Below are 16072 nucleotides of genomic sequence, written 5' to 3' on the forward strand. Positions count from 1 at the left end.
CGCAGCCGCATCCCTCCAGCCGCATCCCCTGCTCCACCAAGCTCAGACTGTCCCGTTCAACATCCCTCCCGCTCCTCACCCAGCAGCACGGGCTCTCTTCCTCCACCGAGTGCCGCAGGGATGATATTTACTCCCCACCGGTGCTCCCAAGCCCTCCTTGCCACCACGTTCCTTCGCCAGCCCTCGTAAACAACCCCGTCGGGCTTCGGGAAGGCCATTAATCACCCCCCTTCGCACAGAAGATCAATGACGCTTTGATGGATGCCGAAGGAAAAACCAATCAGTCAGGGACTTATCGGTTTATGATTGCTCGGCCCCATTATTAGTGCTTGTGTGTCATACATTATTGTTAGGAAAATGGAGGAATCTAATTCATAGATGAGGTATGGCGGGCGTGCGAGGGGTCGACTGACACCGGGGAGTTTTATACCAGGTCAGCTATACATCTATTTACCTTGAAAACCAGCTCGGAGCTGCAGCAAGCTCTGAAATCGAGGGGGACCTGTCCTTGGGGGGTTTGGAGTCGGCAGCAGCCGGTTCCTTGGCACATCACCCAGCCTGGTGCATCGAGCAGTAATTTGGGCGATGTTCACCCTTTGCTTCAGCTCGTGGCCCACCATTACCCGCTTCCCCCCCCCCCCCCCCCCCCCCCAGTCTTTTGTAGGGTCAATCCCTATTGAAAGAAATGATTCCCACTGGTTTCCAACGATTCAATTCTCAGCTGGTGTAAGGAGCTGAAGGACACGGGGCTGGGGCATCGCCATCGCCATCGCCATCGCTCCTTCCCCTCGTCCCACCTGCAGCACCGGCTCCAGCATCGCCGGGGTGGGCATGGTGCCCCATCCTACGGGGCTCTCCGTGTCCCAGCCCAGAGGGAAGAAGCCAACGGAGACATGGGGCTCAGAGCAAGCAGCGATGGGGGAGACAGAGAGAGAGGAAGGTGATGGTCCCTCGCTGGGGAAGGCCAGGCAGGCGGGGAGGCACGGGGGCAGTTTTGGCAAGGAGGACTGTGCAGCTCCTCCTCGAGATGAATCCTCGGCCTGACGGAGGGTGGTCGGGGTTTAGGTCGTTAGCCGTTTCCCATTAAAAACAAACAAGCCACCAGCCAGCCGAGCAAGGCAGCGCTACGGACCAAGGCGCCGACGACGAGCCAACCCTGAGCGCGCCGCGGCGGTGCCACGACCTGGCATGGGGGTGCCGACACGGCCGGGGCAGGAGGGACGCGCACCCTTCGGTCACCCTGGGGCCGCCGGCTCCCCCCCCCGGGACGCCGCAGCGTGGGGGACGGCACGGGGGACGCGCGGCCGGGGCAGACAGACGGTGGCGGCCGGGCCCGGTGCAGCACGGGAGCGGGCAGAAGGTGCAGCTGGAGCCCCGCCGGGGCCGGGCCGGGAGACAATAGCGGCGGCAGCATCCGATCCGCGGCGCTGATGGGATTGGGAGCCCATGTGAAACTGCCGTATTAATATTTATTCCATAAAGCGCGCGGCTCCCAGCTTTGCGCGGCTCCGCCGCGCTCTGACCGCAGTACCAACCCTCAGGCACCGCAAACACAATTTGAAAACAATGTGACGGAAATGTTTAATCTGCTCAGCCCATCTGTGCTGCGTATTTCTCCAGATCTCCCTGAGAGAGGCGCCTTCGAATCTCCACATTGCCTTTAATATTCTCCTAAATCACCTCCCCACTGCACTTCAAGGGCCATTGCTACAATATCACAGGTTCATCGAGAGTGCACGGGAGAAGGGGGGGGTGCAGGGAGGGGAGGGTGAGGGACGGGGGTGTCGGCTGGGATATTTTTTATTTTAAAATATTTCCCAGGGATGGTGTTCCTGTGCCCCTCGGACAGGCGAGAGAGAGAAGAAAAAAAAAAAAGGGGGGGGGGGAATCAGAGGGAAGTTATTGTGCTGTTGCTGGGAGGCGATTAGCGAGGCTGTTTAGAAGCAAACAGGCTGGAATGGAGCAAAAATCATTTCCAAAGAATCGCTTTTATTAATCTCCTTCCTCGGCCGCTCGCTTTCGTGCGCGGCTGCCGTTATTCCTCTATCCGGAGGGCCCCATCGTGCTCCGAGCCTCGACGTACAAAACGGGGGGGGGCGGATGCTTGGGTGAGGGGGGACACCCCAAAGCAGCGGCAGCCCGGGGTGGGGGTGGCTGGGCCCAGCACTCCTGGGTGCCCCCCGCCCCGACACAAGGGTGACCTAGAGCCACGATGCTCCAGCTCAGGTGCATTCCCACTCCCTGCCTCAGTTTCCCCATCGTACCAAGACCGGTCCCCACCACGCAGGGACAGACCTTCTAGCAGGGCCTGTTGCGATGGGACAAGGGGGAATGGTTTTAAACTAAAACAGGGTCGATTCAGACTAGATATATGGAAGAAATTTTTTACGCTGAAGGTGGTGAGGCACTGGAGTAGGTTGCCTGGAGAGGTGGCGGATGCCCCATCCCTGGAAAGATTCAAGGTCAAGTTGGCCGGGGCTTTGAGCAACCAGATCTGGTTGAAGATGTCCCTGCTTGTTGCAGGGGGGGTTGGGCTGGATGAGCTTTAAAGGTCCCTTCCCACCCCAACATGCTGTGGTGCTATCATCTCCACCGGGACGCTGCTGGGTGCTGCCACCCCCAAATCACCCCACAGCCATGCGTGGGGTCTGCGCGGCATCCACGGGGGCGTGTGCGGGGTCCGGAGGGGGGTGTGTGCAGGATCTGGGGGGGTGGGGGGTCCAGGGGGGTGTGTAGGGTCTGGGGGTGTGAGGGGTTCAGGGGTGTGCAGGGTCCAGGGGGTCCGTGGGGTCCAGGGGTATGGGGGGTCCGGGGGTGTGTAGGGTCTGGGGGTGTGTGGGGTTTGGGGGTGTGCGGGGTCCGGGGGTGTGCGGGGTCCAGGGGCTCTGTGGGGTCTGGGGGTGTGTGGGGTTTGGGGGTGTGTGTGTAGGGTCTGGGGGTCCATGGGGTCCGGGGGTGTGTGGGGGTCCAGGGGGGTGTGTGGGGTCCGGGGGTGTGCAGGGTCCAGGGGGTCTGTGGGGTCCAGGAGTATGGGGGGTCCGGGGGTGTGTAGGGTCTGGGGGTGTGTGGGGTTTGGGGGTGTGTGTGTAGGGTCTGGGGGTGCATGGGGTCCGGGGGTGTGTGGGGCTCCAGGGGGGTGTGCAGGGTCCAGGGGCTCTGTGGGGTCTGGGGGTGCCTGGGCTCCGGGGGGGGGGGGGTGCGGGATGCGGGAGGGGGGGTGCAGGTGGGGTGTGAGGCGCAGGGGGTGCGCGGGGCCCGGGGGGGGGGGGTTGCAGGGGGTGCGCGGCGGGCGGGTGGGTGTTGCATCCCCCGGCGTTGCCATGGCAGCCGCTCCCGGCTCCGTTTCCTGCATCCCCGGGGGCCGGCGCAGCCGGATCCACCTGCTCCTTCCCCGACCCTCGGCGGGGTCACAGCCAGGTCGGCAGAATAAATGAACGTGAGCACTAATGATGTGTTTGCTGGCTGTTTATGCTCTCTGTGTGTCAGGGGCACTCACATTTAGAGAGCTCATTATGGCTGCAATTAGACTGCACCATTGCTAGATATTTAACTCCTTTTTCTTTTAAATTAGCATTTTAATAACGTGCTTTGAGCAGGGGAAACAAAATGACCATTTTTCACGGACAAACTTCCTAGCTGTAGGTGCAACTTTAATGGCAAAGTTGCAAGGGAGGTAAAATAAGCTCAGGCCTGTTCCCTTCCCACCTATCCCTGCCCTCTCCCCCTCCTCCCCGCCACCGGGAAAGGGGAGGGGGGGGGAAAAAAACCGGGAGAGATTTTTATTTGCTTTATCGCACACTCCATTTCCTAAATTTGTTCTGCAGCCAATTATTTTCGCCTTTAAAGTCCTGAACGCTCACGCCTGATGAAAATTAGCAGCCATCTGAGTTAAACTCTGCCTGTGACCTGTGAAGAGGGCTCGGAAATAATTGCGTACATGTGTGTGTGCACGCGCGTGTGCGAGGAGCCATCCATCCCCGACTCCCCGAGCTGCGAGAGGGGAGCGGGGAGGGGGGGGGAGCGTGCGGCTGGGAGCAGCGAGTGCCGATTACGTGATGGGTATTATCAAAATATCTTTATACAGTAACCCCCAGGGCCGCTTCCCTGCAAAGGTCACCGCAATTATTTCGCCTTCATTCATAACTCTTCGGCGGGGATTGTGGGACCAGAGGAGGCAGAGGGGGACGAGGGGGACAGCCGAGGGGCTGGCTGCGGCCGCTGCGCCCGGACGAGGGATGGGGACCGGTGGAGGGGATGCGGCAAAGGCAACGGCTCTACGACTTTACCGGGAACTTGCCAAAAACGTCCGTTTTCTTCGCACCCGCTCTGCAAAGCGCAGAGCCCGAGCCCAGCGCGAAGTCGTGGCTTGGCTCCCGTGTCAGGATTTACACCCTTGGTCCAGCCCTGACCCTCACCCACCCAGCTCTCCCCCAGGGACTGCTGCCAGGGCCGTGGCGAGGGGGCCAGGGACCCCCGGGGTGGGTGCACCCGCTGCTGCGGGGCTGGGAGAGGGACCTGAGCCAGGACGGGGGGTCACTGGGAGGGGGTGCCCCACTCTGCCCCGGACCCCGGTCCCAGCCCCAGCCGGCTCCGGCCCCTTTCTGTAACGACTGGCAGCCCCCAGGCCCCCCCCCCCGGCCAGGACCAGGAGCCAGAGCCGGGACCCCCAGGGCCCCCACGCAGCCGAAATTGCACCGAGGGTCTCGAATCAGCAGCAGGGAAGGGCGGGAGGGGAAGGAGAGAGACGCAGCTTTTGCGAGAACGATGCTTTAAACGGTTCCTCTTTTGCACCCGCTCGGCTGTACCTTAGAAACCACCGTTTCATAAATACAATCCGGGTAGCGCAGGCTATAATTTGGTGATAGCTACCCCAGGACATATCTAGATACACTTCTGTTATTTTAATTAAATACTGCATTATGGTTTGTGACAACTTCATCGCTATAGCGTAAATGAATTTGGAATTAAAGTCTTACTTAGGCATTCCACTACTTCCTCCCCCTCCCCTCCACCCCTCCGTGTTACAAAGCAAAAGGCTATAAAATCAAGATGTTTGTTCATTTACAGATGGAGCAGCTTGGAAACGGGGGGGAAAAAAAAAAAAAAACAAACAAGAAAGGAGAAAAGGCGAGACGGTGCAGAAGCGAGAGCGCAACACCGGTGGCTTTCGAGCATCCTCGGGTGGGGGAGAGCACAAACGGGGGATGCTGAATATTAATTGTGCGCGTTACCGTTATCCTCCGAACCGGGCTCCTCCGAACACCCCTTCCCCCGGCCGCGGGAGTTCTGTGTCATCCGTGACTGTCATTTGTAACTAGGGATTTGGGACTGCTGCGGAGAGGACGAAGCGCTGGAAGTTTTAGACCTTTGGGGATTCGGTCCGTGGGAAGGGCACGGCGGTGGCCGGAGAGACTGAGTTATGGCAAGGGGAAACTTTTTATTTTACGCCCAGGCCTGGGAGTTTCAATTCCATCCATCTATTAACTCGTCTCTAATGAAACTAGACCGTACGTGACATTTTGCAATATAACTGCTTTAAATGTTACCACATCAATTGGTTTAAATGTTACCCGCGCCTCATGAACCGGGAGATGGTTTTATAATTATCTCCGTCTCTCTCTAACGAACAAAGATTTCTAATGTCTGCTGGTATTTTACATTAGCAAAGGAAACAAGGATGCCAGCTCCAAACACGGGTGTTCAACAGGCTCAGACAAATAAAAATCACAAGTTGTGAGGGCGGCAGAGGTGTTGCCTCTCACCTCTCGGTAAATCGACGCCAGATTTAAACCCTTCCTGATCTATTTTGCCTCCCTGCGACTGGGGTTTCACCCTCAGTTCTCCCCTCGTTCCCTCTATTGCCCATTAACCGCCCCCCCCCAAAATAAAAACCGCTCGCATCCATCTACCCACGCACGCACGCATATATATGTATATAATATGTAGATCCATAAAACGACGGCAGCCCATGAAAGTTATGGCCGGGGAGGGATGGGTTTAACGATGAGGCTCCGCTTTAATATTTCCCGTCGTCGCAACCCCAAGTGAAATTTCCACTTCCATCTACGAAATAAGCTGGGAAATCATCGGGCGTTTGTTACGCCGGAAACAAAAAGCTTTTTTTGTTGTTGGTGGTGGTGGGGTTTTTTTTTTTTTTTTGGTTTGGTTTGGGTTTTTTGCCACCCATTTGAAACAGGGTATCGCAGCAAATGTCACCCACCCCACCTCCCCGGCGGATTAGCGAGGGGCTCGTTACTAAATCTCTGTCTAATAAAGGCAGAGTTGACTCTGGAGGAGCTGCTGGTTATAACGCTGGCTTTGGAAAATGGAAGGATTGTCACACTTAAAGACACAAATTTCCCCTGTAATATATTCGAATGGAAACCTCTGAATCCAATACTACATGGGCATATCTAATAAATTCACAATATTTCAGCCTCAACAGCCTACGACGGTTAGTTTTAAAGATTTATGTGGTAAAAAATTACTCGGTGATGAATATAGTTTATTCTGTGCAGTATTGGAGGGTATAAGGAATTAAACTACTGTCTTTAACAGTGAATTTATTATTACCTCTGTCAAAGCCGAAGTCTTTAACAGCATTTATTATAAATTTCAGTGCAAAATAAATGGTCAGAGTACGCCTTAAACCTTAAACCCCCGCGGCGGAACCACGTGCCAACCCAGGAGAAGTTCACGGGCCGGGGGGGGCACCGTCTCAGCACCCCCCCGAGACCTCCAGGGCTGGCACTGGGGTACCACGACCGCGGGGAAGGGGCCACCACTTGTCCCTGCCACGGCCACCGCGTGGGGACCGGGGTCACCCCCGACAGAGGGTGGGACGGCACACGGCGTGGGCTGAAAGCAGAGGGGTCGGGGCAAAATTTGGGATGCAGCAAACGGGGACGCGAGGGCGGGACCCCAAGGATGGGGCAAAATTTGGGTTGGGGCATCGGGGAGTCACGGGCGCTGGGCATCATCGGCGCTGCCTCCCCGGCGCTCGGCCACCCTTTTGTCCTCGCCTGCGATGGGTGTCCCCTCATTTATAAAAATTACCTGGGAGGAATGAGGCTGCCAGGGGCTTGTTCTGGACGATTGGTTCCCGCCGGGGGGGCGAGGGGGCCGGCGGGGGAAGGATGGCCCTCGCTTGAATTTGACCGGTGGGTGACCGTTGCCTTCCAGCTGACCCCGCCGTCCCATCCCCATCCCCGTCCCCGTCCCCATCCCTCCCGACTCGGGAGCCTCCCGGTGGGGTTATTAATGGGAGCTGAACGCCGCCGAGCCCCGGGGGCCCATCTCCACAGCCCACCCCACCGGAGACCCCGGGGGGCTGAGCCCACCGCCCCGGGATGCAGCTGCGCGCTGAGCCCCAACCGGGCTCGTGACACGTCGGCTCCATCGCCCAGGAGGTTCGGTGCATCGGGGGGGTGGGGGCAGCCGTGGCCACCCCTGTGGCCTCTCCCCACGAGCGAGATGGCCCCAAATCCAGGGAAAATGCCACTAGATGTCACCACACGCCTTCCACTCGGGTCTGGGGTATGGGAATATGCCCCCCCCTTCCCCCCCCCCCCTTTCATTGAAAGCAATTGAGAGAATTAACTTATCCGGTTTTATGGCCCGCTTGTCACATCCAACTAAGCCCACTTAAAATAGGAAGTCTCGCTGCATTCAAATAATTATCATAACGTACAAATCACTCAGCCAGGGGACAAGGGACCGGTGCCGGGGAAAGGGACGATGCCGGGGTTTTGCTGGGATTACTGCTTCCCCCTCCCCAAATTCATTCCCCCGTGTATTAGCCCGGCTGGGCTGCACTGAGCGCGGTAGCAGTGTTTTGGGGTCCCTGCAAAGGGGGGTGATGAGGTGGGGTACAGGCTGCGGAGCTTGGCCGTGACCCCCCCGCCCCGTTATCTCTGCAGCACCGGGGGCCTGACGAAGCACCGGTGTCACTGGGGTGCAACAAAGAGCCTCCTGCCCGGGTGAGGGGGGGCGATGAGAAAAGCCCTGGACAGGGGCATTCCCTGGACTCCCGGTCAAAGCCTCCCGGCACTGGCACAGGCGCCCAGGAGAGGGGTCGGGGCCGTGGGGCCGTGGCACCGCAGGGACCGCTCCAAGCAGGGATGCGGTGGGTGACGATGCTGCCCTTGTCCCAGGCAGGATCGCGCATCCCCTCGGCCGCAGCATCCCCCACCGTCCCCATGGCCGCAGCCCCGGGGCTGCCGAGTGCCCCCCCGGCTACCGATGCCCACTAACCCCCAAATCACTTTTCCCCCACTGTTGATGCTCGAAATGTCAGACAGGACCCGAGCAGCAGCCGGCGTGTGTTTCAAACACACCAGATGGATTTTTATATTAGCTACTATTTCATGTTCAGACAGAGCGACCGCGCCGCTAAAACGGCAGCCTCGATGCTGCCGAGTTTGCTTCTGTGAGATTAATTCTGCGAAATTAATTGGGACAAGATTGAAAAGGAAATTAAAATGCAGCTGAGTGAACAGGCTTTTCAAACACCTTTCCCCCCCCTCCCTTCGCTGCCTCCCTCCTTTCCCCCCCAACACTCCCCCCCCCCCGGCCCCGTGCCGCCTCCGTTCTGCGGCGGCCGCAAGCATCCGTCGCGCAAAGTAATTTACGGGGGAAAAGCTCTCAGGACCGATCGGTTACGTGTGAGGAAGCCAGCACAAGAGTCGCAATCTGGAGCCACTGAAGAGAGCGAAAACCCTGCCGTGACTCCAAGCTGTGTCCCCGAGCTGGCGCGGGGGGGGACACCCGACCCGCTCGGCCGTCGGCGGGAAGGACCCAGGCCCCGGCAGCGGTGCGGGCACCGGGGGCTGTGGGTATCGCCCCCAGGGACGGCCGTGGGTTGCTCCCACTGTCACCATCCCGGATAAAAGAGGCGACGAGCCGGGGCTGTGGGTTCAGTGCCCGGAGCACGTCAGCTCTGTCCCGGGGCGGGGGGGCAGCAAGTCGCTAAATGCCGCCGTAAAGCGCTCCGAGATCCACAGATGGGGAATTCTCAGCCTTCCAGGGACGGTGAAGCCCAGACTCAAAGCTGCTCTCGCTGCTGCCAGGGATGCAGCTGCCTCTGCGGGGACGCACAGAACCTGCCATCAAATACGCCGGCTAAAAATGTCCGCTGGGACGCGCGGTGCGCTGCGCCGGCTGCAAACCTTTGGGGAGGTGGACGAGCAGCCGGTGGCCAGCCCATGCCAGGCTTGGTGCCCGGGGTCCGGCCTCGAGGACTCTGATGGGTGGGCAAAACCTCCAAGGAGAGGCCTGACTCTGCTGCCGCGGTTCTCCCGCCCATCACCGTGGCGTCCGATCGCCCGTGTCCGTCCTGCGGCTACCTCCAGGATGCAAAACTAAATCTGGTTCTTTTTCTCAGCTATAAAAACGTGGCCTTGATCTTAACGAGCCTGAGACTTGGAGGTGCCCTTCATCTCCAAAGTCCATACCCACCCACCACGGCTGAGCCCCCACCGCACGCGCCGCTCTTCCGCGCATCGAGTCCGCGTGACCTTCCCCGGGTGGGTGCCCACCGAGGCCAGACGGGGCGCAACCACCAAGTTCCTCGCCGTTCCCGTGCCAGATTGGGGTGCAAAGCGCGTTGCAAAACACCATCCACACCATGCAACCCCCCCCTCCCCGCCCAGGTTCATCCCTATCCTTGGGGTGCAACGTGCATTGCAAAACAAAGCGCAGCCCCCCCATTCCGCTCAGTTCATCGCTGTTCCCGTACCGTACGGGGGGGTGTGGGGTGCAAAGCACGTTGCAAAACACCACCAACAAAATGCAACACCCCCCCCCCCCCCGCCAAGTTCATCGCTGTTCCCGCGCCAGACCGGGGTGCAAAGCGCGTTGCGAAACATCCCCCATAAAACGCAACCGCCCCAGCTCATCACTGCCAACCGGGACCACCGTGATCCGGCAGGGACCGGCTGGGAACCAGGCCAGAGCCCTGCGGGGACGATCAGGGCTTGGAGAGGGTCACAGGCATCGATGGTTTTGCTCTTGCCCCCGCAGACCTGCTAATGCAAACACTTAATTTATTCACCTGCGTGCGCTTGCCGAAAGGAGCCCTGGTCACACCCGGCTGAGCAACTCAATTACCCCTGTAATACCCGAGCAACAGCACGTACAGACTCCATTACCGTGAAAAAAATAAAATAAAATAAAATAAAATAATCTTGCTTTGGGGCATTTGAAATGCCATGTTTGAAGGCAGGGGGTATGGGCAGGGTACGGGCAGTCAAGGAGAGGGGGGAGAGGGATGCCGGGGTCCGGTTCCCGCGCGTACGCGCGGGAACCGGACCCCGGCATCCCTCTCCCCCCTTCACTAAATTGCTAATTTACCTCCACTTTGGACCTTGATTTTAACCGATTTCATCAGGTCTTGACCTTGCAACGGTGAATATGGGGCTGCCACCGACGCTCTTACCTTGCTTAGGATGTAGATGAGGTCTCCGCGGTGGAAGGAGAGCTCGTCGGGATGTTCGCTGCTGCAGTCCCACATGCCTTGGTAGTAATTGGCATAATCTCGCCGGAAACCTCCTAGGAAAAATAAAAAAAATAATAAAAAAATAGGAAAAAAAAAAAAGAGAGGTCAGGGTGATAGGGAATTATCTGGGGAAATATTGGGGGTGGGGGAGAGGGGTTGGGGAAAGGAAGGAAGCATTGGTGTTATTAATTTTGTGTTTCAATTAAAAGGCAGAGGCCAAAGAGTCACTGCAAGCAAAAGGAGCTGGTCAATAAATAAATGCAATATCTATCGGTAAATACACATAAACACATTGATAAATGTTTCTGTTTCAGAAAACCCTGAATTAAAGCTGTTTACTACAAACCACAAAGGGAACCAAAGGTGCCTTCCCTCTCCCCCGTGTCCCTCATCTCCTCCTCAGGCTCAAACCAAGCTGTCCCCGAGGTGGACATCCGTAACTTGGTCAAGAGGGGACACGTGGCACCAGCGGCTCTGCTGGGCAACATCCCCGCCACGGTGACAGCCCAGAGGCCACGGGAGAGGAACATCGTTAATTAACACGGGTATTTGCACGGGGTCTCTGGGAGGATGCTGCTGGGGAAGGTGATAGCTGAGTTTATTTATTAATTAAAGAAGCCAAGCAAGGGATTGGAGCCGATGGAGCAGGGCGCGCTCAGCAAGCAAACGGCACCGACTGCTTGGCCGGGAGCGCCCGGAGTGGGAACGGGGAGGGGAGGAGAGCAGGAGCAAACATCTGCCTTCACAACAGGACGGCTCAGGTCTCGATCTTCCCATCGAGCTGTGAGTTTGGGAAGGCAGCGCCTTTGCTCGATGCCTGTGATCACAGTCTGCTGTGGAAAGGGAAGGGAACATGAGCCAGGAAACTCTTTTTATCCCTTTTTTTCTTTTTCTTTTTCTTTTTTTTTTTTTGAGAGGCAAATGATCTGTTTGCCGAAAGCCGTGGGTTTGGGCTGATGAGAGCGTTGGGAAACGGTGCCAAGGCTGGGGACCGCCCTGGGCAAAGTGTGTGCGTGGGTTTTCTGGAAACCACCACGAACGGTGGGTCCCTGCCGAGGGGCAGAAAGCATCCCGCCCCGTGATGGAACCGGACGAGCCTGATGCCAAGGTCTTGCAGAGCCCCACGACCAGAGGAGATGCTGCTCTGCCCAGTTTGCAGGCTGGGGAAGTGACTCGTCCCAGCACGTCCAGCAGACCCATCGCAGCATCAAACCCCCCCCCCCCAAACCCCCCCCAGATTCCCAGTTTTCGAGCACACAAGACAACTGTTAAAACACGCTCCTGGACCAAAGGCTTCAGGCAGGAGACTGCTCTGATGGCACGGCACCAAAGTGGGGGTGAATCCAGATGTCACGACACGGACATCTCCATGATGTGACCCCCATGGATAATTAAAGCCAGTAAAACCACGTTTTGCAGGGGAGGGATTTGAGCACCGGGGCTGTACCAGCGGTCTGTGCTGCTCTGCCACGCGGCTGAACCAAGCCCAGAAAGCATAAATAGAAAATATCGAGCACATGTTGGAGGAAATGTTTCTAATATGGTATAAGGGACCGAGTGATAAGGGTGCATCTGGAGTACTGTGCCCAGATTTGATCACCTAAATATGAAAAAGGACATTACAGAGATGGATAATGGCACAGCAGGGAGCAACTGGAATGACTCAGGGACTTGGGGAACTTAAATAGAAAGGCTGGGAAAAAAAAAAAAAAAGTAGGTCTGCATCCTTTGGAAAGTATTAAAGGGGGAGCACACAGTGGCGAGGAAAAGATTGTGAAGGGAATAGGAGGAGTAGGAGCTACTGAGTTATTTAAGCTTGTGCTGAGTGCAGGAACCAGAGGTTATGAACTGGAGGCAGAGGAAATATCAGGGTGTGTGGGCGCTGAGCAGGAGGACGAGGCAAGGAACAGCTTTGGTAGGAGCCAGCGAATTGTGTCATTAACACAAAAGGTCGTTACGGGAGGGTGTGAGGACAACACTGCGATGCGGAGAATAACCCGGTACGGGGGGATGGCGCTTGGCACCGACAAGCGAGACAAGGTTGGGGAAGAGCTGGTCTGGTGGCACCTAAAATACCAGTAACTCCATGGAGCATCATCATGAATTTAAACAGAGCGGTCCCCCCCATCAGCCTCTGCTCCTCTCCGGTGTTCTGCTCCGTGTCACTAACGTACCGGGAGTGCATGGGGGTTCGGGCTGAGACAGAAAATACATCTTCCTATGAGACGTTTCCAGAGCCAAAAGTGCCCATCGGCCTCCCGGAGCCCCCCGGGCCAGGGACCCGGGCTCTGCTCGCAGGGACGTGCTGCGGGAAGCCGGAGTCAGCCTGGTGCCTCATTTACCAGGAGCACTTGAGTGGTGCCTCCCTGCCCCGCGTCTGCTCTTTCCTGCTTATCAAAGGAACAAGAGGACCTTGGAAACATCTCACCACCCTGTCAAGGAGCGGAGAAAGGCGAAGCTGTTGGTAAGACGAGACTTTGCAGAAGCCGGCTGCGTGATGCCCTGCGAGTACAAAGGGAGAAAATTTTCCAGCCCACAGGAAGGTTCGTGGTCCCAAAAGTTTGTGTATTTTTTTCCAGCTATGTCAGCTGGTCAGATGGAAAGTCTCACCCCTCCCTCCAACCCTGCCTTCAAAAGGTCAGAATTAATTGCATCAGATGAGGAAGATGCCACATGATGAAAGCGCGGTCGGGCTCTGCGCTTAATTCCCAGCCGCAGCTTCAAAAGCAACAAAGATTGTTTGTGCCAGCTACCGAGAATATCTTGTTAAAATTAAGACCGTTTGCAGAGAAAGGACCCTGGCTCCCATTTTAGCACTTAAAGATGATCACGGTGGATGTCCGTGATCCTCTCGACCTGCCAGGTCCAGGCTGCGTGGGATGTGGGTCGGATCCGGACAAGCGATCCCGGGACTCCTGCATTACCCGGGCACGGCAGGACTGCCAGGGCAGCCCGCAGCCCAGCTCCATCCTGCACGCTTGCTTCTACAGAGAAGTGGTTTTGTTTAAAAAGCCCCAATGCCCCGTCTAGACGTTTAAATCTGCGTTCAGGGCAGAGCCGTGATTTCAGTGCGAATGATTTACACTGATGTAAGTGGGACGGGAGCCTGCTCCCATGTTTATGGGCCTTGGGGTCATTAAGAAAACCAGCCGAATGTGACAACCGCATCATTTTCTTCTGCAGCCTGAGCAGCCCCGAGCAGGAGCTGTGGGAGAGGCACGATCCGCCCCAACCCCTTTGCTTCGGGCGTGTTGCTTCGGAAGCCTGTTGATGCTGAAACCTAATGACAACCGTCTGCAGCTCAGGGGTTTTCACCACTGTGCTCACGCTAGGTGAAACCTCCTGCCACGCTCAGCACGGGGGACTGTGACGGGAGGCAGGCTGGGAGGCTTTTTTTATTTTCTAAGTAGAGGAATTTTGCTCTGTTTGTATTCGACTGGTAAGCTCGCACTGCAGCAGCCGCCCCGAAGCCCGTTCAGCGCAGAAGGCAGGGATTAAGCAGCCTTGAGCGGAGCAAATGGGTGTCTTGGCAGGAGCAGCCTGAAGCTCTCAGCTGGATTTGCTGGGCTGCTCCAGCATCGTGGCATCCTTGTGGCTCTTAGAAATTAGAAACAATAGTTTTCCATTAGCCAAATGCTCATCTGGCACTTTGGCCATGTGATATAATTAAGAACTAGCCCCTTCCCTCCCTCCCTGCAGCCCGGCCCTCTGCTCAAGGACTCCCGTCATCTCTTTCTCGCCCTTGGTCCAGTTGGACAGAAGCACAAACTGCCCCGGCAAAGGCACGAGGGCTGGGGTTCCCGGCGCTGCGATAACCTTTCCCTCTTGAAATGCAGCCCAGCAGTTCAGAGGCAAGAGTCTAATACATTATTTAGGGTAAAAACAGACACAGGACTTAAAGCAATCACGACAATGCTAATAACAAAACCGGTTATAACGATTAACAACAATTACAACTGCCAGGCAGATGCTAATGAGTACGAGCAGGGTGTTTAAATGGCTGGCAGGGCTGTGACAGGCGAGAGCCAAAATCCTCGGGGTGGCCTTGGGGCGCAGGTTCATCCTCACCTCTGGCAGCAGCCTGCCACGAAGCCGTGCTTCTGCACCCCACCGACCCCCAGCTCGAGCCGGAAAACCCGCGGGGGAGCTGCTGTTCCGCCACCTGCTCCTTCGGATGTTTAAATGCTGGGGCAGTTAGGAAAGGCAAAGAAAAACGTGCGCGTGTGCGTGCACGTCCCATCTCCTCCTGCTTTCCTTACCCCGTGCCGAGGAGTCTCCGGGGACAAGCGTGCAGCCCTGCGTTACGACCACGGTGCAGTTTGTAAAGATTAGGACTTGGGTTTTGCCGAGCTCTGGGTGCTGGTACCGGCTGCAGCTGCCACACGCTCCAGCGGCCAAATAACTCATCGTGCTGGGGGGCGGGAAACGAGCTCCACAAAACCACGAGGAGTGGAGAAACGCTGACTTGCTCCGGTCCCTGCAAGCAGCTGGGACTCAATCCTGCCTGTGCTACCAAGATTTTGGTGGAAACAGGCCTGAGCACCCTCCTGGGCTGGGGACAACTGCCCAGGGAACATCCAAGGGGGTTTGGTGTTGGCCAAAGGGCTTGTTGGACATTGGATCAGGCTCTCCAGAACCACCAGGAAGTCGGGCACGGGGGCTCTGGGACCACCGGGAGGGGTAAACCAGCTGGGCAATGCTTGGGGTGCTCGTGCATTCAGGAGAGCACAAGCCACCCACCACGCGCAGCAGTCAACGCTGATCCCCTCTGGTCCCCATCACCCAACAAGCAGGACGCCTGCTGCGGGTCCCCGGCCGGGCGTCCCCAGGGTGGGACCGTCCCCTCCAAGCTCCGGAGCGGGAAGCTGGCGCGGGAAGCTCTCCCGGGCTGGGCTTGGCCAGGAGGATGCGTTTTCCCACGTGGCGAGGAGCAGACGGGGTGGCAGGAAGCCCCTGGATGGTCCAGCCCCGGCTGCTCAGACACAAGCGCTGCTTTCCTGCACCGGGGAGGAAGCGACGATGGAAAGCGAAGCAGGTGGGACCAGGGAGGAAACAGATCTTCCGCTCCCGTCCCACGGTGTGAGTCCTTAAGGAAAAAGCAGGGGTGGGGGCCCTGGTGACCATGGCAGGCTCTCGGGCTGCCGGTTCCGGGCAGGCGGCGCTGGTTCCTGGGGTGGTGTTGCGTGTCCTTCCGGCTTCCCGTGATGAGATCCCTCCCTGCGGCGGCTTCCTCTGGGCCACGACTCGCTTCCTGCCCTCTCTCCTGGCTGTTTCTGCCCCAGCTCCTCTCCCGGGCCCCTCGGGGTGCGCCACGAGGGCTGGCTCCCTCTCCATGGTCCGGGATGGGATGAGGGACAGGGATGGGTGTGCCCCCATGGGAGATCCATCAGCACACAGATCTCATCAGGCAGGAGAGGGGATGGATGGTGGGGCTCCTCCGTGGAGAGCTCACTAAGGCCACCCCCCACGGAGTGCCTGCCCAAAGAGGAGAGGCATCACCCATGCCCACAGCATGGAGAAGATGGGGAGAGCTCCCCAAGCTTGAGTTGTCTGAACTTCACCAGTTGCAGAGTCTCC

At 57.7% G+C, this 16072-nt stretch overlaps 1 protein-coding gene across 2 annotated transcripts in view; it reads right to left on the reverse strand.

Annotated features, from left to right (window-relative positions):
- SKAP1 (src kinase associated phosphoprotein 1) overlaps positions 1 to 16072 on the reverse strand; it is a 154341-nt gene that overhangs the window by 2627 nt on the left and 135642 nt on the right. For both annotated transcript variants that reach the window (XM_075775263.1, XM_075775262.1), the window contains one exon: positions 10436 to 10548. In XM_075775263.1, coding sequence (XP_075631378.1) covers positions 10436 to 10548 — 113 coding nt within the window. The remainder of the gene's footprint in view (positions 1 to 10435; positions 10549 to 16072) is intronic.

The sequence above is a fragment of the Balearica regulorum genome, chromosome 24 (genome assembly GCF_011004875.1).
Source record: "Balearica regulorum gibbericeps isolate bBalReg1 chromosome 24, bBalReg1.pri, whole genome shotgun sequence".
Classification (NCBI taxonomy): Eukaryota; Metazoa; Chordata; class Aves; order Gruiformes; family Gruidae; genus Balearica; species Balearica regulorum.